Consider the following 24,100-nt stretch of genomic DNA (forward strand, 5'->3'; position numbering starts at 1 on the left):
AAAATGTTATGGAGGGGAGACCTTTCTCCCGCCCCCCCCTCTCTATCTCTCTCGGGTTTCTTCAGGGAATTCCCAACCGTTCCCCCTTCCCATTTCTGTCAGGCGGGGACACCCGGCCCCCTCCGGCCGGCCGGGCGGCCGCGCGCGCCCGCCCGTTTTTCTCGCCCAAGCCAAACGCCGGGCGGAGGGAGGGGGGAGAAAGAAAGCGCGCGCGTGCGCGCCCCTGCAACCCTCCCCCGCTCTCCCCAACCGCCACTTTCCTCTCTTTGGCTTGCGCGCCCGCGCGCGCGCTCGTGTGCCAGCCTCCTTCGGTCCCCCTGCCGGCATCGCCGCCGAAGCCCCCCCCCGCTCTTTTCGCCTCAGCCGCCGGGAGGCCGAGAGGAAGAAAAGCGTCCGCGGGTCGAACCCGGCTGTGAGACGGCAAACCGCGCCCCTCCACCACCACCACCACCCCGCTCACCGCTGCGCTCCCGGCACTGCCTCCTCCTCTTCCTCCTCCTTCTTCTCCCCAGGCGGGATGCGGCAGCGGCGGCGGCTGGCAACCGGCGACTGGCGGTGCCCGAGGGGCGGATGAGGCGGGCTCTGCCCTGCCTCCTACTGGCCGGTGCAGGTAAAGGGGGGTAAAAAACGCTTGTATTCTCTTTCCACCCCCCCCACAAGCCGGCTACCTATGCTACTTACCCACGCCGGTTGCGGGTTTGCTAGGAGGTTTACGGTACCCATTCTCTCTCTCTCTCTCTCTCTCTCTCTCTCTCTCTCTCTCGTATGGCTCGATCTCTTTTGTGAAGGGTGGACTGGCTGCGCCTTATGGGTACGGGAGCCTTTTTCTTTCCTCCCCAAAGCATCCTTGCTGAAGTAAAGTTTCCTGATTCCTGGTTGGAGGGGTTTGGGATTCAGGCTGCGGAAATAGTCTGAAAAGGATTTCTTTCTTTGGCTTACCTACTTCTCCGTCCCGCTATTTCTATTCCGCATCATATGCTTGGCACAACAAAAGCGCTAATATGGACTGTATCCTAGTAGGATTTGATTGTTGATTATACCCTATGACTATTATGTAGTGCTGTATCTGATGATTCTTGACTCTTGATGAATGTATCTTTTCTTTTATGTACACTGAGAGTATTTGCACCAGGACAAATTCCTTGTGTGTCCAATCACACTTGGCCAATAAAGAATTCTGTTCTGTTCTGTTCTGTTTTGTCCTGTCCTATCTTATCCCATTAATTTCTATTCTATTCTATTCTGTCCTATCCTATTCCATTAATTTCTATTCTGTTCTGTTCTGCTCTGCTCTGCTCTGCTCTGTTCTGTCCTGTCCTATCCTATCCCATTAATTACTATTCTATTCTATTCTGTCCTATCTTGTCCTATCCTATCCTATCCCATTAAATTCTATTCTATTCTATTCTATTCTATTCTATTCTGTCTACCCCTTATTCTATTCTATTCTATTCTGTTCTATTCTATTCTATTCTATTCTATTCTATTCTATTCTATTCTATTCTATTCCATTCCATTCCATTCCATTCCATTCCATTCCATCCTATCCTATCCTGTCTTATCCTATCCCATTAATTATTCTATTCTATTCTATTCTATTCTATTCTATTCTATTCTATTCTATTCTATTCTATTCTATTCTATTCTATTCTATCCTATCCCATTAATTTCTATTCTATTCTATTCTATTCTATTCTATTCTATTCTATTCTATTCTATCCTATCCTATCCCATTAATTTCTATTCTATTCTATTCTATTCTATTCTATTCTATCCTATCCCATTAATTTCTATTCTATTCTATTCTATTCTATTCTATTCTATTCTATTCTATTCTATTCTATTCTACTCTAAAATCCATATATAGATATTACTTCAGAATGGAAAAGGTGAAGCTGTAAACCATAAATGCAGATCCTTGTATATCTGTTCTTGAATAGCTTCCCTTTTAGCCTTACACACTCAGTTTTTACCCCGGAAAAGGGAGATTCTCTCCTTTAGCCAAAAAAACAAAATATATTAGCAAAAACTATAAAAGATATTAGCCAAAACTACAAAATATATTAGCCAAAAACTACAAAATATATTAGCCAAAAACTACAAAATAGATTAGCCAAAAACTACAAAATATATTAGCCAAAACTACAAAATATATTAGCCAAAAACTACAAAATAGATTAGCCAAAACTACAAAATATATTAGCCAAAAACTACAAAATAGATTAGCCAAAAACTACAAAATAGATTAGCCAAAACTACAAAATAGATTAGCCAAAAACTACAAAATAGATTAGCCAAAACTACAAAATATATTAGCCAAAAACTACAAAATATATTAGCCAAAAACTACAAAATAGATTAGCCAAAAACTACAAAATAGATTAGCCAAAAACTACAAAATATATTAGCCAAAACTACAAAATATATTAGCCAAAAACTACAAAATAGATTAGCCAAAACTACAAAATATATTAGCCAAAAAACTACAAAATAGATTAGCCAAAAACTACAAAATAGATTAGCCAAAAACTACAAAATAGATTAGCCAAAAACTACAAAATAGATTAGCCAAAAACTACAAAATAGATTAGCCAAAACTACAAAATAGATTAGCCAAAAACTACAAAATAGATTAGCCAAAAACTACAAAATAGATTAGCCAAAAACTATAAAATATATTAGCCAAAACTACAAAATAGATTAGCCAAAAACTACAAAATAGATTAGCCAAAAACTACAAAATAGATTAGCCAAAAACTACAAAATAGATTAGCCAAAAACTATAAAATATATTAGCCAAAACTACAAAATATATTAGCCAAAAACTACAAAATATATTAGCCAAAACTACAAAACACATGGCCCTTTAATAATAAGTGCCACTGTCTGGCTTTTCTCTGGCTTTTTTTTCTTCCCATCACATTGTTTACAGTTCTTTTCTCTCCTTCCCATGAGACATTATATGCACTGGCAATGTAAAACTGGAAGAATTAGATCATAATCCACAAAAGCCTAGGCTAACAGATACCTTGGTGTTTTTTTTTTAAAGTGCTGTTTGTTGTGCTAAGGGATGGCAAATTTGGGACAGTTGGTAAAGTACATTTCATTCCAGTCCAATTCGACGGAAGGATTTCATATCCCCCCTCTCCCCCAACAAAGGGAACTGTAATCTTGTGTGGCATAAAGGTAGTTGGCTTCCCATGAATGCCATGTTCTCCTTTTGCTTATGTTCACCTTTTTAAAAAAAAAATGCCTTGATGCCTTTGAGAATCAGTCTTGATCCCTGGCAATTTGCCTGGACAAGTCCCTGCCGTTTTCTTGGCAAGGTTTTTCAGATTTGCCATTTCCTTCTGCGTGCTGAGAGACAGTGACTGGTCCTAGATCACCCAGCTGGCTTTGTGCCTAAGATGGATTTGGTACACACAATCCCCTGGTTTCTAGCCTGTCACTTTAATCATTACCCTAAACTGGCTCAGTATATTTGTTTAATTAACCCAGCATTTTTTCAGCTGGACAGCATCTTTTCAAGGCTTCTGGAATGTACCTTACACATCAGTTCCAGTTTCATCCTTTTAACTGGAATTAGAATGAAGGAACCTGGAAGTCAGGTGCACAACTCCTGTCCAATTATTGGCCCAATATGATGATTTTTGTAAAACTTCCTCCCTTGTTACATGAAGTTCTGAAGGTTAAGAGATTATTCAAGTACTTGATTATCAACGAATTTCATAGCTACCTTTCTTCCCTGTCTCTTTAGAAAAGGTAACCGATTCCAGTTGTTGCTTCCCATTTTGCTACTGGAAACCAGTTTTTTTTCTCCAATTGTCCTGAAGGAAGCCTACTCATTATTTCCAGTATTTTGCCCACTGAATTGATCACCAAACCCCTTAGATACTAGCCCTTGTATTGCATGAAAATTAACACGTTTAAATATGAGACCCAAAGTATTTAGAATGTTGTTTTTCAGTGGCATAGAATATGCTGAAAAGAATTCTTCTGTCCAATTATTTCCTTTTTTTTTTTTTTTGCTTGCTTTTGGCATTATGTAACAGAAATGTATGAACCAGCCGAAGACAAAAGAGCTCTTCTGTTTTGCAGGAACAGAGAGTATCCTTCCAAATTAGGTCATTTGTTCTTTTATGGTTTACAAAGAAAGAGATAAGCAGAAAAAGATGAGTACTGTTCTATAAGGGATAAACGTTCACAGGATAACATTCTGCCTAAGCATTCATTATGCCGACTCTGCTTGGCGGTGATGGAAAACTGTTTAAATATGCACATCTCTAGGATTTTAGAATAGATATTTACAGAAGTAGGAGGCTACTGATGCACACAAGCATTATGCAAAAAGCTTTGCATGAAAATCAGCAGTGCTTTTCCTATGATTGCTTATGCTCTCTTCTGGAAATGAACCCCAGAGGAATTGCAGAGAGTGGTAAGATATTCACCTTGCTTAACCTGGAGTCTTCCAAACATGTTTAACTTCAGCTTTCTATTTCCCAACTCCTCCATGCTTCAGAATAGGCTGATTTGGATTTTGTCCCTAAATCTCTTAGAGCTCAGGTGGCTCCAAAGATAAATCCAATCCGTTTTCTTGGGACCAGTATATAAGTTTAATCTACTTCCCTTCTGGCCTCCCATTCTAATGCTAACCAGTCTAGCCCCGTTTATTTTTGATCCTGATAAGATGTCCTACCACCTGGCAAATTCTTTTTGTTAGTAGCTATCCCAATAGCACTTAAGATTTATATACCGCTTCACAGTGCTTTACAGCTCTCTCTAAGTAGTTTACAGGGTCAGCATATTGCCCTCAACAATCCGGGATCTCATTTTACTGACCTGGGAAAGATGGAAGGCTGAGTCAATCTTGAGCTGATGAGAATCGAACTGCTGGCAGTCAGCAGAATTAGCCTGCAATACTGCATTCTAACCACTGCACATCACGGCTCTTGATTGTATGTCTTACTATAACTTGATGACACTTGAGGTTCCATTGAGTACTTCAGATTCCACCAGGATTTCAGTCAATTTTTAACCCACCATCAACCTGACCTTATAGCTATCTATGCAACAGGTTGAATTTCTGGGTAGTTGTTTAATTTTAGAGCAACTACAAAATGATAATAAACACACAGTATACAGTATATGTTGGCACTCTAGTGCTTCAAAACTTGTCAAATTCAATATTCGATGTGTTTTGAAGCCAAAATATTATCCTGGCACTTATCTTTCTTGGAACTTTGGACTTATCTTGCCTGATGAACCCTCTTGTATTGTGGATTTAATTTTGCCTGGTGGGTTTATTTTGACTGGGAATCTTACAAGGGCCTTGTGGAATTATTGGCCATTGCTCTGGATTAGTATTGGTCTGTTTGTGGCTGGACTTAATTGGGACAGTTCTGGTGAAGGGAGTTGTGGGGGAATATTAATAAACCCACTAAACCACAGTTACGTGTGTGTGAGAGTGAGAGCGAGTGGGACAGCACAGTTTTGGGAGATAATGATATCCAGAATGATATGCAAGAATAATTAATTATAGGAGAGACTTAGAAAATGATATGTTTCTTGTCATCTGCAGCTGTAATTAAAATAATACAGCATGTATCCTCAGTTATCTGTAACTCATCCCAAATCTGTACTTGTCTGCAACTGCATCTCCACTAAAATAATCTTAAGGTTTGTAATATAATGAAATCTCCCTCGACTTGGAAGTTGTGATGAATACTTCAAAGGATGAATCACATCCAAAAGAAAATAGATCAACTCATATTAAAAAAGAAGAAAGATAACCAAATGGCAGTAAATGCACTTTTAATTAGTCTGGTAGAATCAAAAAACAAATCACATCCTGTGAAGAGGATGACATTTTGGAAGGAAAAAAGTATAGACTATTTTTGCTGCTTTTTATAAAAAATATAATTGCTACTTGACCTTCAAAGTACAGACTGTAATTGTTGCTTTATATAAAATACCATCAATAAAGCAGTTCATCATGTTTAATAATATAGAATATGTCACAGCCTTAATCATCTCAATGGAAGTTTAGATCAAATTTCCCCAGTTTGGTGCTTTTCCAAGGATTTGGGCTTCATCCTCTGTAATCTTCAACCAAAATATCTATTGGTCCTGTTTTAGAATTACAAAAATTCCAAAACATTTGAGGGACCTGTTGGGAAAGGGCTGCCTTTTAACTTCATGAAATGCCCCTCTAGTGTGTTGACAAAACCTCTACTAAATTTCCAAATTTATGTTTGGTAAAAAGACTTTTTTATGTGGCTTGTGGAGAACCAGTTTCAATCTACAACCTTGGCATGTCATACATGCTTTAAAAAAGTGAATGACTAGCAAAAATGGAATGGTCTGATCAAGCTGTATTTCTATTTCTGAACTCACTTTGTTCAAGGCCCAGAATTCTATCACACATGCTAGAGATGGGAGAATGCTGTATGGAAAATTGAACTTATGCTTCAAACTGTTGCTGTGACATCAACATTGGCAGAGTGATCAGAATAGGGTTTTTTCCTCAAGACAGCAGCACTTCACTATTCTGGAGAGACTGGACTCTTCTCTATATAAGAAGGAAGGAAGGAAGGAAGGAATCAAGGAATCAGCCTTATTTTATAGTAGAGTGAGCTTGGCCTGTTGTAGAAAATGCAAACATCATTTAATGAAGGGCAAAGAACTGACATTAATTTGTTAATTTGAATCATGCTTGTGTAATTGTAGGTTGGAATGACTATGGGGGACTTGCGTGAAAAGACACGGAATAGTCAGATCAAAGACAGCATAGCATAGACCTGCATTGTGGGTAGAGCAAGAGGCTAAGGGAGAGCAGCTCCTTACATTATTGAGCTGTAAAGGTGATGGCTGCAAAACTGTACTTTCAAACTTGTAAGATTCTGTTAATGTAGCTTTACAATTACGTAGAATTAGCTTACCCGACCATGTTTCCTATCTGGTTTATCTGGCAAGGCTGACAGTTTGTCAATAATTGGAATGAGCTCACTTGGAATAGAATAAGGCATCACTAATCTGATACATGTCAGTCTCTATAAATATGTTTTGAACAATTTTCACTTAACATTCTAACACACAACTATTTCCTTCAGAAGTGTCTAATGAAGGACCTTCCTATTAGTTGTGCCCTACCTGTTCTTCACAACTGTGGTTTTATGCTACAAAGCCTATCAATTCCAGCCAGCATGTCATTTAATTAATGTGGAGCATGGCTGTCCAATCTTTTGGTTTGCCTGGGCCACTTTTGAGTGAACAGGAATTGTTTTGGACTGCATGTAAACATGTGTGTGTGTGTGTGTGTGTGTGTGTGTATTGTATAGAAAAAAAACAGTCTTCCTTTATTTATTTCTTTTTATAATTTTTATTATCCTATGGGGCCACATTATTATTTGTCCAGGGCTACATGCGGCTGTGAGCCATGGGTTTGGATATGTCTGATCTAGAGGCAAGTTGAAGAAGACCTTGAATTTGGAGATTCCAATTTACTTCTCAAATCAACCACGCTCATCTCATGTATTAATCTGTATAGTTTTTGATGTATCAGAATTGCAACATGTAATAACAGCAATTCTTGTTTTTCTGTTGCTGCCACACTGTTATGGAAATTCTGCCTTGCTTGGTATAAATGTGCCCTGCTTGGTATAAACTGAGTGGAATAGGTAAGCAGAAATGAAAATCCCAGACTTAGTCTCTCTCTCTCTCTCTCTCTCTCTCACACACACACACACACACCCCATCCCAACCCAAGGAAGATTGGTTTTGCTTCTAGCACCTTCTACTAATATTTGCACAGCAATCTTGATTTGAAAATGTTAACTGAATTAAGGGAAGTTTCTTCCCTGGCATTTGAAATTCACTTGATTTTTCAAATTATCAGAAGGTATTTAATGACTGCTTAAATTTTCTGTTATCAAATACACACACACACACAACCATGTTGAATTAAATGTAGTCAACTGAATTTTGAAAATTAACGCATTAAAAATAGTACAAAGAATGTATGGATAATTTATAGCTAAAAAAGATTTATTTTTAGCCATCACCTGTCAGTGAATCACAGGCATCTCTCTTTTGCTGAACGTGCTTGCGTGATTTTTACCAGACTTTGTTCTTTAAAAGTGATAGCATCTCTTTTGAAGCTTGACATTAGATGACTTGATGTAATGGTACTTTTCAGAGACTTCTATAGAAAGTAGACTGGCTAGTAAAATAATCTTGAGTTCATATAAAAGAGGAAAAAATGTGGACTTTTCTTGTTAAGACTAACTTTCCATCAGGAAAACTTTGTTCCAGATGTTTAGCACAAATAAATAGTTCTGCAATGAAGTGGCTTGATGCACATTCTTGGGATTTTGTCATGGAAAGGGGAAAAGAAGAAGAGATTGGTTTGACGTTATAGGAAAAAAATTGACCCTGGTTCGAAGGTATTGGAGAGTTGCTATACCTCAAGAGAAAAGACTCAGCCATCTAAATCTGAAGGCCAGACTTATGGTTGGGAAAAGATAAGCTATGTTGTACATATCCTTGGATCTTCATCTCGGACTCTTACTTTTGTGAAAATGTATTGGGAACGTTGTGACACAAGACCCTTGAAATTTAGTTTAAAACCCAGTTTCCTATGATTCATCCCAAAGGACTCTCAGCTAGGCAGTGACTTTTGCCCTTGATAACTATTCATATCCATGTCTGAACAAACCTGGACTGAGAGCAGGAGAAAAGCAGAGTCTACTGAGTTACTCCTGGGAACAAACTTTTGGTCCTTCTTTTGCTAACCAGTAATATTGTAGTGTAACGGGTGAATTAAGCTCGCATTTCCCCAGCGTAGATTTAACTTGATGGAATAGGTGACAAATTTTGAAAGCTGAAAATTCTATAGGGCCAACCCAAAAAAGGATTTCCTGCACTGTTTTTTTTTTAAAAAAAATCCTATGGAGAAAAGTGGGTGTGTGTTGTATGTATGTGAGTGGGGAAATTACAAATCTGTGTGCACATATTTATTTTATTGTTAGAAAAAGATTAAACCTGACATTCAGGGCACACTGTTCCGAAAAGAGCATGAAATGTATATAAATGTATAATATCATTGCAGGTGTCTCAGAAGTTTTGGAAATTCATTTTTTTTCTGTACTAATACCTAGAAGTTGTGTGGGATTGAGGGATATGTGGGAAAAAAAAGAGAAAGAAGGCAACAGTCATTCATTGACTTCCCAGCTGGACCAATTCCTGCAGTGGTTCCTGGCAAAGGTTCCTGGCCATGCATACCAAGTCCAGATTCAACTATCCTCATATCCTGAATGCTTCCTGTGGATTCCATCCCCCACCTCCCATGGCCAGATGGTGGCTTCTGTTCTTTCCACATCCCTGACGGGAATCAGAAAATCAATGTATCGATCAAATTATGTTTTCTTGCTACTGCAGTGGCCCTCGGGCAGACTGCTGATACTGTTTTGCAGCTGATGTCATGGTTGATGCCAGATGCCAAGAGCCCCATCATAGCAGAGCCCAACCTTTCTGTGACAAAAGCCAATATCCTCGCCATGTCCTCTGAGAGGCATAGAGACAGATTTTCTAGATGGGAGCTGGCCCAATCAATCGGGCATGGTTAATTTAGAAACATTCAAAGTATGTTGGTTACTCTACTTGGAACGTCCTTTTCCGTGCTCTTTGACCAAGCAGATTGAAAGTTGATCTGCCATAGGAGTCATCTAAACTTTTCTCTTTGGTTTGGTCCTTCAGTACTAAACCACCTTATTTTCAGGATGGAGTTCCAAGCTTCTCTTCCTTGTCTAAAATGTTGATTGATACCTCCTGGATTTGTTTTGTTTTTTATTTAAAAATAATGGTGTGTTAATTGAGCTTTAGTGATTGAATTCATAATTTAGTCTAAGGTACGGTAACCAGGTCCACATAGATTGCCTTAAGCTGCAAATAAAATGGCTGATGATCCTGGTGCTATGTGTGGACCGGTTCTGCATAACCTTTAGCAATACAAACTATTATTTAAGCATGTGGGGTTCCTAAATAGCCTAGCTAGGGCTGCTTTCTATTTCAACACCTATTGAATTGTGCTTCACATGCTACCTATTTATCCAGAAATTTATTCAGGCATCCACATCAACCATTGAAGATTCCTTAGAAAAAGTTTGTGTTGACTTTGGGCTTTGACTGAAGACTTTGGTTTCAATTTTCAGCCAAGAAAATATAATGCACTTTTGGCATTGTCTGGCAATTCCCTAAAGTGGTTTGAATTCAATGTGAGCAGTTTGTTCCAGGGAGTAGAAGAAAACATTTCCAGAGGAAAGGATACTTGGATGGCTCTTTATGAACCATTCCAGAGGTTTACAGGAAAGCCTAGAAGAGTCTTATGTGTATTGAACACCCACTATCAGCTGTTGAAGGTAACTAAGTTATAAAAGACACCTCTGTTTTATTTAGACTGGCTATACAGGATATAGTATCAATATAACTATAATAATATAATCAGTTTACAGTCAGAATAGAACTGGGAGGGACCTTGGAGGTCTTCTAGTCCAGCCCCCGGATCAAGCAGGAGACCTATACCATCTCAGACAAGTGGCTGTCCAGTCTCTTCTTAAAAACTTCCAGTGGTCAAGCCCCCATAACTCACTGTTAGGAAGTTTCTCCTTAGTTCCAGTTTTTTTTTCCAAAGCCCTCTCCATACTCTTGTATACTGACAAATCGGGACTGCAATGGGACAAGTTAGAGCAGCTCATTTGCAAGATGTAGTTGATGTAGATGGGATGAAAATTGCAGTTGGCCCAATTAGATTCTCTTTGAGAAAAAAAAAAAAGGATCAGTTGCATTCCGGGAGGACAATAAACCACAATTCCTGGGGCCTCAAGTTGTTCATCCTGATATAATGGATTGACCATTATTATTCCCGTGTTTCTAGAAATTGAATCATAATCCGTAGATTTGTTGCTGTTTCAACGCCTAACTCAGTCTGTGGTTTCTTGTAGAATGGAACACGAGGCCTTCCAGCTAGAAAAGCAGCATGTCCACCAGGTCTATGAAAGCACAGCCTCTTATTTCAACGACTTGCAAGGCAAAGCATGGCCTCGCGTCCGGCAGTTTTTACTTGAACAGAAGCCTGGCAGCCTAATTGCAGATATTGGTAAGTCCTGGGTTTTTCCTTTTTTCTTTTTTTAAATAAAGCTGTCCATCTCTCTGAATGAGAAAAGAAATGACAAAGAGAATCACAACTGTGTGAAGAGCTCTTAGGCAGAATGGCAGCTTGGGATGTGGGGAGGAGAACGATCAGAAAACCAACTAATTCCTTGTTCTGAATTACATTTGACCACCAGAAGGTAGTTATTAGTTTTGACCAGTTTTTCTTATTTGGTCTCCTCAGATGTAGATAGCCAGAATGTTATTCCGTATGGTTCAAACTCTCTCGGAAAATGAACTTATTATCTGTGTACTTTAGACCACACAGGATCTACACTGTCTAAAAGCACAGGAATGTCCTCTCCTTGAGGAGCAGAAGTGGAAGTCATATAACATCCCTCTTCCTTTGTGTTGGGGGTCCATTTTTGAACCCTACATCCTTCACCCAGAGCACACAGGGAGATCTCATAATGGAAACCAATCCAAAACAACCCTATATTGTTGAATCTCTGTCAGGTCTCCTCTTCATTGGCAAGACTCCAGTCTATTTCCAGCATGGAGGGATATCTTAAGTTCTTTCTCAGCATCCCTCCAAGTTAGAAAACCTACCCCCATTATTCCCGAAGTTCAAATGAAAGTGCGGATATCCTGGGACAACTGCCCATGTATTAGGTTTAAAGAAGTTCAGGGGAGCTAAGTGGGACTGTGTTGGGTTGGCCATGGTCATCTTTCTGATTTCTTGGTTTCTTCTTGTATATAAAAAGAATTTTCACAAATGATGACAAACAATCTCACATAAAAAAAATCTCTCTTGTTTGGCTTAAGGTTGTGGGACTGGAAAATATCTTGATGTCAACCACCTGGTATATAATCTTGGATGCGATTATTGTGGCCCCTTAATCGAGATTGCAAGAAATAAAGGCTGTGAAGTAATGATCTGTGATAACCTACACCTCCCTTTTCGGGATCTGTGCTTCAACGCCATCATCTCCGTGGGAGGTATGAGATTTTAATTGCCCAAACAGCTGAGATAGGAGGAAACACTTTCGATATGCACCACATGACACTACATGAATATTTCCTAATTATTTTATTACTTGTTATAGGAAGATTAGATAATAGGAAGTCAGGCTTTTTGTTCAGGAATTTTATATAAACATTCTTGAAAAAACAAGAAGGCTTCATGGCTACAGAAGGAAAACAAAGCCAAAGAATATTCTGAGGATGTCATTTTCTCTGAGTAGCTAATTTATGAATCAGTTTTTTTCCCCATTGAGAGAGCATTCAGGGAAAGACCCTACACCTCAATCCCAGAATTTCCAGTTGGAAAAAATTCCCCATCCCAGTAGACTGAAAAGAACTGACATTTGGAAATTTTAAGCAGGAATGTTTCTTTCCATTTTATACCAAATCTTTTTAACCGCACCAAACTCGATTGCAGGAAATACGACTTCAGCAACAGAGTGGTCAATGTCTGGAATCCTCTACCTGACTCTGTGGTTTCTTCCCCAAACCCCAAAAACTTTAACCTTAGACTGTCTACTATTGACCTCACCCCTTTCCTAAGAGGTCTGTAGAGGGAGTGCATAAGCGCACCAACGTGCCTACCGTCCCTGTCCTATTGTTTCTTTTTATTTCTCTTATAAGTATCCATCTCATGTATTCAAAACTATGTTTATTCTTATACCTGTATCTTGTAAGCGATTGACAAATCAAATAAATCAAATAAAATAAATAAGCAAACTCAGAATCTAGCAAAATAATCATCCATAAATGATTCATCTTATGCTTAGAAATGGGGAGGGGGCACAGAATAATTTTCTTAGGCTTGGAAGCAGTGAGAGGATGCAATGTTTTGTTGATTAGAGAACATGATACATCAGTAAGTTAAAGAGATAAACTGTCTGGGTACATAGCAGTCAGAACTGAATTAGAAACAGTTGTAATTGTAAAGCTGCAACAACATGTATGTTTGGGAAAATGAGAAAATGTGGGGAGTGGGAAAATGGGTTATAGTGTATCCCTGACAAAAGGGAAATATGGTTCTTAAGGAAACACATTGGAATCTAAGCTACAATATGCATTCCCCCCCATAAAAACTGATATCTGCAAAGATGAAAAGTGATTATAGTGAATTAGACGTGGTCATCTGAGCCACAGTGTCGCAGTGGTTAGAATGCAGCATTGCAGGCTAACTCTACCCACTGCCAGCAGTTCAATTCTGATTGGCTCAAGGTTGACTCAGCCTTCCATCCCTCTGAGGATCCAGATTGTTGGGGACAATATGCTGATGTAAACTGCTTAGAGAGGGCTGTAAAACACTGTGAAGCGGTATATAAGTCTAAATGCTGTTGCTACTGCTATCTGCTAAAATCTCAGAAAACAGGTGACATGAAGTCTTCCTTTCAGCTTTTGGATTAGCTTTGCAAAGAAAAAGAGACAAGAATAAATGATAAGATTCTGTATCACTATATGATATTTACATTCAATGCTTTGTTCAAAAATCGAGTGGTGATGATAAAATTGAAGAGAATTAAATTATTTCCATAGCCTGATTTTTAAACCTTAGATATAATTTAGATGTATTTTGCATGTTTTTAGTTTAGTTTTCTTTTTAAAGTTTATTTATTTTCATTTTCATTTTCCATTAATTTCACATCAATCTTTTTTCAGGTTTTTCTATACAGTACGTTTCCTCTTTGGAGTATATAGTTTTTAGTACAACAGATGTATGCATATATAGCTATTTTGTTTATATATAATATCACATATTAATAGCTAACATTTTTCAAAAAATGTTAATCTTTTAAAAATTATTTGTTTAAAAAAATAAAAAAAAGATAAAGTCTCTTTTGATTCAAGCTCATTCTGATAACCATATCGACATACCAAGAATATTATTATTATGGTTGGTCACACAGTTAGCCAGATGTTTAGACTGGATTTGATATTTTTATCCACCTATCTGGTTTCTTCCCAAGAACTTGAGATAGGCAGATGTTCTTATTTGATGGTGTTAAAGGTGCCATTGCAGGATGTAAGCTGTTCCAAGTAAAGCTGTCTTTTGCAATAGACTGATGGTGATTTTTATCTATGCCAAAGGTCTGTTATTATTATTGTTTGTAGTAATATTAATAGTAGTATTGCTGTTGCTACTGCTGCTACTGATAACAAATGGAAGCTATGCCATCTGCTGTTATCTTCTTACAGTTTTATTTTCTTTCTCCTTTTTTTTTTTAACTTCCCAGTCTAGTCCATAGTAGCATTTCTGTAGATCTCCCATAAACTAAAAATAGAAGAATTAAACAAATGTTATGAGTTGGTTAGTATTTTGGCCCTCTAATATCCTCCTTTTTTATCATGCAACACAGTAGAATGAAGAATTAATTTTGAAAATACCGAAAGTGCTACCTAGTGAACCATGCCTTGATTACACGATTATAAAGACATTTAATCCAAGATCTGCTATATCCCTAATGAAGGAATGCATTTCCTTTTCTTTTTCAGTGATTCATCATTTCTCCACGAAACAAAGACGAATCCAGGCAATCCAAGAAATGGTCAGGGTGCTGGTACCCGGTGGCCAAATGATGATTTACGTCTGGGCTATGGAGCAAAAAAACCGGCATTTTGAGAAACAGGATGTATTTGTTCCTTGGAACAAAGCCTTGTGTTCCCAGTTGCTTTCAGGATCCAATAAACCCGGGCCTAACACAGATACTGTGCCCCCCGTGGAATCTCAGGCGACGCACTCAAAACCACCGACGGGATCCAAATACAGTCAGCGTGGTCCCCTTGATCAGAAACCCCCTCTGAGATTAGGTAACTGCCTCCCCGGATCCTGCTGCGTGAAAATTTCTCAAGACGAAGAAAAACGATTTTACGGGGCCCTGGGGCGATCTTTCCATTCCTGGTTTTCCTCCAGGTCCCTCGACGAGTCCACCTTAAGAAAGCCCAACGAGAAGATGGATCCCTTGAAGGATGCGGTGGGGTGGACAAACAACGCCATTTCGGTCCAGCCCCTCAGGCACTGCAGCATAGACTTAGGGTGTCAGTCAGCCCTGCTGGAAGACCGCCAGCTAGATCCCTATGATGATGTGTTTACAAAGTGTGTGGCCTGTAAACAAATCCAGTGGCTGGCGGCTTCAGGGTCCCTGAGGGGTTTTGACGGGGAGTCAGCTACCTTAATCCAACACCGCAACGGGGAAACCTCGTTTCTAAGGAGCTCTAAGGGAAACATCAAGAACAGCTGTCGCCATCAAAGCAACAGTCCCTCCTTGGCGGGAAAACCCTTCAAAAGGATTTCCTCCGTCAGCTCTAGCGAGTCTGTGGTAGAATCAGCAGTGGCGGTAGGAGACTATGCGGTTAACGGGCAGGATCCCCGAGCCTTTATGCGCTATTACCATGTCTTTCGCGAAGGGGAGCTGTGCTCTCTGTTGGAAGAAAACGTTCCTGAGGTTTGCATAGTAAGTTCGAGCTACGACCACGGCAACTGGTGCATTATTGCGAAGAAAACAAACAAGCAACAGCTGAACTGTTAGGCTTCCCGAAACCCCGATCGAAGGAATGTTTGCCAGCCTTTTTTTTAATCACCCATTCTGTGTGCACTGGTACAGTTTGAATGCAAAGATGCCACGATGAAAGGATTAGCACTTAACGCTTTGTTGAAAAACAAGCTTTTTTATTTTTATTTTTTGTACAAATGCCCATCCTCAGTTCATGTTGCTTTTAGGAAATGTGAGAGTGAGGGGTTTTTGGTTTTTTTGAAGTGTTTTATAAATAAAATTTTTTTACAAGCGAAGGAAGGAGACATTTCTTCACTCCCCCTCTTCCCCCATCTCCTGAAAATACAGGTAGTCCTCCACCACAATGGAGCCCAACGTTTCTGTTGCTAAGTGAAACATTTGTTAAGTGAATTTTGCTCCATTCTACGACCTTAATTGCCTCAGTTGTTAAGCCACTGCAATTTTGTTAAGTCACTGCAACATATGAATTGGATCCTGCGACTGTGGGGATGCTACAACAGTTGTAATTTAGTGTGAAAAACGGTTGTAAGCCCCTTTTTTCCAATGCCGTTGTAACTATGAACGGTCACTAAATGAACCGTTGTAAGTAAAGGACCACCTGTAGCATCTTCTCAATGAAACGGCAGTACAATTTGTGCATGGGTTTGAGCTCTTTTTGATCAGGAATTTGGTAAAATACACTTTTAATCTTTAAAATGCTCTTTTAAAGAAATCTCACTATCTAGATAGACTGTAGAGACCTAACAGTGCAAAAGGCACTAAAAAAAATATGAAAAGCTACTTCCTATGGAATTTTAAAGCAGCAAAGCAGAAAAGGCCCAGATACCAAAAGAGGACAAATGCGAGCTGTCAGGAAAATATCTCCAGGAAAAAAACAAGCAATTAATCTCTCTAGAAGAGTTGCTGATGGCAAATACTCAGCATGAATGTGATATCTAATCTGTAATTGGAGTGTCACAAGAGCTGCAGATAGTCCCCGTTTAACAACAGTTCAGTTATGACGGTGATGAAAAAGTAACTTGATGACCAATCCTTGCATTAACGAACTTTGCGGGTCTGTAAAGCAAAGGGAAGCTGAAATAAAATCATAAACATTGATGTAGTTTCACTTAGTGACTACTTTGCTTAAGGACCGAGTTGCCGGTCCCAATTGTGGCTGCTATATGAGATCTGAGCAAATTTGGTGAATGTTTCTGTCTAAAGCAGGGGTCTCCAACCTTGGCCGCTTTAAGACTTGTGGACTTCAACTTCCAGAATTCTAGGAGTTGAAGTCCACAAGTCTTAAAGTGGCCAAGGTTGGAGACCCTTGGTCTAAAGTGTTATAGGATCAGCTGCAATATTTCAAACACTCCAAAAACTAAATTTTCCATAGGCCTCATTCAGGCAACGACAACTTTCTTTGTGTTTCCAAATCTACATGAGCTGTGGCTAGTTTTCAGTAGGATTTAAAGAAACAAACCAACTTCAAGCCATATTCTATCATCCTTGTTTCCCTAAGCCTTACTTTTAGCACCAACTGCTTACTTTGGCTTAAACTGTGCTACCTAAAAATGGAAGTAAAAAATCCCCCATTTTCCCTGTGATGCCAACTCAAAAAATTAGAGCTAGAGGAAGAGACAATACTCTATCGAAGACTTTTTGCATTATAGGTAGTCCTTGACTTATGACCACAACTGGGACTGGAATTGGTAGTTATTGAGGTCATAAGTTGAAGTACCACCTGACTGGACTTGATTTTACAATTATTTTTACAAATGTCATTTAAATAAGTCATGGTTGTGTAGAAAACCACGTAGTTATAAGTGCCAACCCATTAGACCCACTGGACAGTCACTTGTCCAAAATGGTATAGGGTCTCCTGTTTGAGCAGGGGGCTGGACTAGAAGACCTCCAAGGTCCCTTTCAGCTGATTCTGATTCTGATTTTTTCCAATGATTATTTTTTGCTGGAAAATGCCAAAAAAAATCCTGACAGATGGCACCTCTGAAAAGGGGAAGGGCTTGAATCAGGCAGTCACACCTCCAACCTTAACTTTTTTGACCTCCTCTGGCAAACCCCACTTTCTGTTTATGTTTGCTAGATTATCACCAACACTTATAATTTATTTTAAAATGATGTATAGGGCCTGCCATTTTTTAGGTGCCTTGCAAACAGCTCCGATTTTAGGTTATCGATCCTTATTTTACTTGCATAGCCAATGATAGAGTTTCATACAATGATTCCAATAGTTCTACCAAATCAAAGTAATCATCCTTCCACCTCTTTTGGCTGGAAGGATGATCCAATTGCTGCTCTTTGTCTGGAACTCACAGTGATCCCAGGACCAAAGCAAGGCGCTGACTATTAAGACTGTTTTAGCATTGGATTTGCTACTTGGTGAGTTGGATATTGGGAGGGTAAGACCTTAGGGAAGCCACATTTCTCTGGTACACAGACTAGGAGGTCAGGACTTCCAAAGTAAAGGAGGTGGAGAATGGGATATCTTATCTCTTTGCAGGACATAACCACCCTCAGCATTCTGCAGAGGGAAAGATTCCCCCAATATGCAATTACTATCCCTTTGTAACCCACTTTTGCAATCTGGGTGCAGAGCATTCTGAACTGCAGCTTTGGATAAATAGACCCAAGTACACTTGATTCCTGTTTTAATGGATACAGTATTCCATATTAGAATACCTTTGGGCCACAACATTGAAATGGTTGGCCACCCCTACCTCCCAGCATATTTTTTAGCTTCGCAGTCCAGCCAAAACCCAGGAGATTTGATTGTTGTCCACGTGTAGCTTTCTGAGATCAGCCGAATTCAGCCCGATGTCACCACCAGCTTTGTAAATAAAGCCCTACCCAACTAAGTTTAGATGGAAGTTAACAAATATTACCGTGTTTACCTGAAAATAAGACCCTGTCTTATATTTCTTTTGCCACCAAAAAAGGCACCAGGCCTCATTTTCGGGGGATGGCATCCACTGACTAACCTCACTGGCGCATGTCGCCCACGGCCTCCTTTTCGCTGTCAGAGGCCTTCAGGAATTTCTTCTGCGACCGGCAAGACTTTCTTGCAGCCGATAACAGAGCTCTGGATTGATCCAGAGCTTTGTTCTCAGCTCCAGAGGCCTTCAGAAAAGCCTTGCCAGCCTTGCCGGCTGCAGAATGGGCCGGCAAGGCAGGTGTGGGGTGTGTGCAAGGGTTGGCTACAACTGTCCAAAGGTAAGTAGTAGCTCCCCGATCCCTGTCCCCACCGTAGTTTAATTTTTACCCATGCGCTTGAGTGTGTGGGATCTTAAGTAGGGCTTATTTTGAGGGTAGGTCGTATTTTGGGGGAAATAGGGTACACACACACACAAACACACACAGTGTAGCAAGCTTAGAGAGTAAAACCTAGCAATAATTTTAGGCTTGTGTGTTTTCTCCTGTCTTCTCCACCATATAGGAAGAAAGGAAGACTATAAATATTTGCTTCCATTTGTTGCTATGTATAAATTTCAGGATTCTGACTTTTCTAAAGTAAGATATATGGAAACAAATCTGGACCAGAAACCAGAATTTAAAACTGACTGTCACTCTGAAAAGCAGGCCATGTCCAAAGCCATACAAACTCTGCTTTGTCCCCATTATCACAACAGTTTATCCATGTTCATAGTAGAAAATATTAAGAATTCTGTTTGAATGCAGCCAAAGTATTTGACTGGAAATGCCAGTTAGTTAAAAGTAGCAGTGAAGCAACTGGACTGTGATATCCTTAAGAATTTGTCACTTTAAAATGGAAAACCTTGAAATGTTTTTTCTTCATGGAGGTGGTGTATTGAATTAAGAAGAGAAGATTTAGTTTAAAAAAAATCAAGATGGCAGCCGTGATGGAGTGCTTGAAGATCTGTTTGTTTGTACATTATATATTGCATAGGTCATCTTAATTTTTTTGACCATAACCTTGGGAAAACCATGGTTGAATTGTTTTCTAAAGGACCGAAGACTAAATTTAACGTTGGATTTTTCTTTTTCCATTTAGTTCTCCACTAAACCAAAACTCTAACTTCATGTCTACATATCAATTGCCTTTTTCACCTTTTTTCACTCTTTTTTCCGTAGTTATGAAATAAAAAGATGTGAGAGAAACTGATCTATTCGTACATAAAGCTGGAGATGGGAATGTTGTGTGTTTCTGGGAGGATTTGATTTTTAAACAAGGATAATGTTGTCTTTGTTTAGTTATTCCGTACATAATGACTCTCCTTCTGGGGTACTAAAATTACAATTAGCAGAAATGTAAGGGGACTACTTTACACTCAAGATTGCCAGTGTTTTTCCTATGCCAAAACAAATTCCTTAAAATGTTTTTGTTGAAATTATGTCTAAACCTCAAACGATGTGCTTCTCGGCTTTGTAATCAAAAGGAGAGTTCTTGGCTTTTTTTTGTGAACTGCATGATACTTCAGTTAATTGTGAGGTGCAAGATTTCTGTATCTTTTACAAATGGCCATTTATAATGACGGAATTGTATTCTAGTTGCTGTTGTGACAATTGGCTTTGTGCTAATACTAGTCTTGCTTGTGTAAATGGATGTCCTCCGATATCACCATTGACTTCATCACTTGAGCTCTGCTGGTATGTAGTCCATATCCTGACTCACAAAAAATGCCTGTGAATGTCAGAAAACCATCTCACCTCCCCCCGAAGGAAAGAAATTTTTAAAAAATTAAAAAAAATATATATTGAAATCTCATATTAGACTTTGCCAAAGTTTAGAATATACAAAATTTGGTGAGATTGGTACAGAAGTAGAACACAAATCAGAATACAAGTGTGGAAAAGATGCCAACTGTTGTGTTAAATAAAAGAATAATCCTGGGCTTTGTGGTTTTTGGCTTGGCGGAACATGAAAATGCAAATTATCACCCTGCCTTATGAATTGTGATCTTGGCAGACAAATTGAGGCTGATTGGCTTCATCTTATGGGCAAACCAGGCCATTGCATATTACTCAGCCAACCCATCAAATCCTTTTTTTTTTTTTAATACTTCTTCATGGCAACTAGGCAAACCATTTTTATGGGATGACACCATAATTACACGTAATTGTTTTAAATATATATATATTTCTTTATCTGCTGATGTTATTTCAATAGCAGGGGGTGGAGATTCTACTTACTCTTGACAAAACCCTATATGTGTATGCATATATAGCATACATGCTCACACAATTCTAGGAGATTGGGCACTAAGTTCACATGGTGCAATAAGATAGATAGTGTGTGTTTGTTAGTCGGATTCACTGGCTTAGGGGTTTTTCTTTTTTTTGTCTTCGCCGTGAGTTGTGTTGGGGGGAGGGTGCACAAAGGGAGGCTCAGCCAACCTCGTTGTACACATGTTGACAATAAAGGTTGATTTGATTTGAGGTAGATCATTGCAGGATTTAATGCCTTCCACTTTTTTAAGAAGAGGGTAGCAATACCAATAGCACTTAGACTTATATACCACTTCACAAAGCTTTACAGCCCTCTCTAAGCAGTTTATAGAGTCAGCCTCTTGCCCCCAACAATCTGGGTCCTCTTTTTTACCCACCTCGGAAAGATGGAAGGCTGAGTCAACCTTGAGCCTGGTGGGATTTGAACTTGTGGAGTGAACCACTGCATCACCCCACCTCTTGGTGACAATGTTCCTAAAGCATTCTTTTTCACATCCTAACAGATCTAGTTGGGCTTAGTTATCGTGGCAAACAATACAGTTCTTCTAGAAGACAGTACATCTGGCCTACAATACATTAAAAAAAAATCTATTACATGTGCTGCCTGTGAAAAATGGAGTAAATTGTGGCTGCTGTCTTGGGTTTTTTTTCCTTACACCACTTTCTCCTGAATGTAAGAGTATATTTCTGGCTAGTTAAAAAAAAAAATTACAGTAAAACACAATCATGACAATAATGGCTGAGACCTTTAGACTTTGTAGGCTATTATCAGCATCTAAAGTTGGGCTTTTTGGAAGTAACATTTTCCCAAATGGCCTCTCTCTTGATGAGCCATCTTGATTGAGTCAACTTCTTCTCTTCTGTCCTGCTACTTCAATAAATACAACACACCATAGGTCAGAGTGAACAGATCTAACTTTTGTAATCTTCCTTCCACATTTGATGAAACTATAATGGGGATATTTATTGGATAAGCAGGAGGCAGGATTGGCTTTCTGCAAATAGTATTGTAATGAATTCCCTCTGAATTGAGAAGGGGAAATTGAGGAATCAATTTGGAGGCACCGGGGGCCTGTCAAAACTATAGTTGCTTTTTGTGGCAAATGTCATCCATTCTTCATCATGTACCTGCTTTGTACATAACTTGCTTTGTATATTAACTTGGAGATATAGGCACCTCTTGTGAAGAATTAGATTTTTTAGTTTATCCAAATGATAGGCAACTATTCTTGAAACTGCATTTGTAGTGGTGAATTCATATAGTCCAAATTCACAGGATACCACACTATAAGATACTGCTGTGCACCTCAGAATAATAGAAATACCATCCACATTTCATCCAAGCTGTTAAAAACTTAGAACTCAATGCCAATTCATTATTGGGTAACGTCTTGCCATGCATTTGAGGTAGCAATTCTCAATATCGTAATTGCCAACTTTGTACCAAATATTGTACTGCAACTGTCTGAACTGTCATTTAAATGTTTAAACATCATTTCATTGAAAATGTCCAGATTTTCAGTGACTTGAATATCTAATAAAATGTATATATTGGACTCATCATAAAAACCTGTATATGGAATGATGTATTTTGTTTCATTATAATACAACAAGGCTTCACTTTTTTTTAATGTGTACTTTAGAATTCTTAGCCTAGAAGGCAGAAAATGAGATTGAAATTCAACACAATTGGAAGGCCCTCATTGAATAATTCTGCATTGTCATCATCATCATCATCATCAAAAAAAAAAGTTGGCTGTTGCACTAAAAGTTGCAAATTAGGAATGACAATGACTGAAATGTGTCTAGAGCTGCAAATGTTCAAGAAGCTGATGTTAGATGGCCCTCTTCTGGACTATAAAGACCCTACATTACTTGATTTTACAAATTCCTATTTAGGAAGAACTTATCCTAAAAATATAGGACACACACATAAATGAATGAGGTCTAAATTGCAACTAAAAATACATAGGACAAAATATTGCCCTGGGGCAGTGGAGAAATGTGGATTTCTGTATTAATCAATGCTATTTTTTTTTTAAAAAAAAGAGAGACAGCTATTAGCCCTCCCAATCTCAATGTTACCTTTTGCCTTGCCAGTCAAAATAGCTGCGAAGACCCACCTATGTATCTAGTACAGTTGATATTATACGCCATCCAGTTTTGTTGTACAATGACAACTTTCTTCTTCTTCTTCTTCTTCTTCTTCTTCTTCTTCTTCTTCTTCTTCTTCTTCTTCTTCTTCTTCTTCTTCTTCTTCTTCTTCTTCTTCTTCTTCTTCTTCTTCTTCTTCTTCTTCTTCTTCTTCTTCTTCTTCTTCTTCTTCTTCTAGTACAGTTGGTATTATATGCCATGCCTATGCAAAAGTGGTATATCCCAATAGTCTGTGAATGCTTGCTTCTTTGAATCCTGTGCATAGGAGGAGGAGTGAGCTGTGTGTACTTCAGATGAATAAATAGCACACACGATTGTAAAATAAAGCTGCTCTCTTGGAGATTTGGTGCAAGAATGAGGCCTCTGTTGGTCCTTTCCCATCTGATCTCTTTGCATTTAAGAGTATTATGAGGTAAAATTTAAAATGTTGTCAACTTACAATCACAGCTGAGCCCCAAATTTCCATTAATAAGCAAGGAAGTTACTGAGTTTTGACCCATTTTCTGTCCTTTTTGCAAATCTAAGGACTACCTTATTTGGTGAACACAACATAGCATTCTCCTCAGAAAATATTTCTCCACCTAAGAGAAATTATCTGTTCCCAAAGTAAATTAACCAAAATTGGGCAAAAGTTTTTTCTGGCTGGATGGGGGGAAATGACACACAAACCCATTACCCAATAACTACAAGGATATTTAAATAAGGACTTTCTGATGAACTATTTTAGGCAATGAAGGAAAAAGTTGGGAAGCACTGGTCTAACCACTCAATGCATTTGATGAAGTGAATTGCTCACAAAATCTTACACCTTTTTAACAAAATTTGAGAACCAGTTTCTCTTTCTATTCATAGACACATTGGCTGGTTTTATTTCCACTTATAACACCCAGGGCAATTATTCAGCCATCCAACAATTTCACACACTGCTTATGAAAATGGAGAGAGGAAGCCTTTTGGAAAAGTTAACCAGTTTGTTTTCCACCAGAGGGCACTCCGTCTATTGAGGAAGGCAGTGGATTGTACATCATTTAGAGCATAAAAAAACATGCTTGAGAGCTAATCTTCTAGTGAATTTCCTTCAGAAGATATGATAC

General features: G+C 38.8%; 1 protein-coding gene and 1 long non-coding RNA gene across 3 annotated transcripts in view; one reads left to right on the top strand and one right to left on the bottom strand.

Annotated features, from left to right (window-relative positions):
- LOC148130760 (uncharacterized) overlaps positions 1-564 on the bottom strand; it is a 64,748-nt gene extending 64,184 nt beyond the window's left edge. Inside the window, exon 1 of the long non-coding RNA XR_015749290.1 lies at positions 461-564. This is a non-coding gene — a long non-coding RNA (uncharacterized LOC148130760). The remainder of the gene's footprint in view (positions 1-460) is intronic.
- On the top strand, positions 173-22,425 carry TRMT9B (tRNA methyltransferase 9B (putative)). 2 transcript variants are annotated; one of them, XM_026676601.2, is made up of 4 exons: positions 173-610; positions 10,998-11,152; positions 11,971-12,144; positions 14,653-22,425. In XM_026676601.2, the coding sequence occupies exons 2-4, from the start codon at positions 10,999-11,001 to the stop codon at positions 15,684-15,686; spliced, it is 1,362 nt and encodes a 453-aa protein (XP_026532386.2). In that variant the 5' UTR covers positions 173-610; position 10,998; the 3' UTR covers positions 15,687-22,425. The 2 variants fall into 2 exon arrangements, with proteins under 2 accessions (XP_026532386.2, XP_087819752.1); XM_087963626.1 differs by having other exon boundaries at positions 397-620.
- Positions 22,426-24,100: the final 1,675 nt, after the last annotated feature.

The sequence above is a fragment of the Notechis scutatus genome, chromosome 4, assembly GCF_049901735.1.
Source record: "Notechis scutatus isolate UNSWTSFEM ecotype Mainland chromosome 4, rNotScu1.2, whole genome shotgun sequence".
In the NCBI taxonomy this organism is placed as follows: domain Eukaryota; kingdom Metazoa; phylum Chordata; class Lepidosauria; order Squamata; family Elapidae; genus Notechis; species Notechis scutatus.

Bases quoted from the DNA above. Each gene is read 5' to 3' on its own strand.
- TRMT9B (XM_087963626.1), top strand. From the start codon at position 571: ATGAGGCGGGCTCTGCCCTGCCTCCTACTGGCCGGTGCAGGTAAAGGG. The intron at 621-10,997 runs GTAAAAAACGCT...GGTTTCTTGTAG, and splicing joins GCCGGTGCAGGTAAAGGGGG to AATGGAACACGAGGCCTTCC. The intron at 12,145-14,652 runs GTATGAGATTTT...TTTCTTTTTCAG, and splicing joins CGCCATCATCTCCGTGGGAG to TGATTCATCATTTCTCCACG.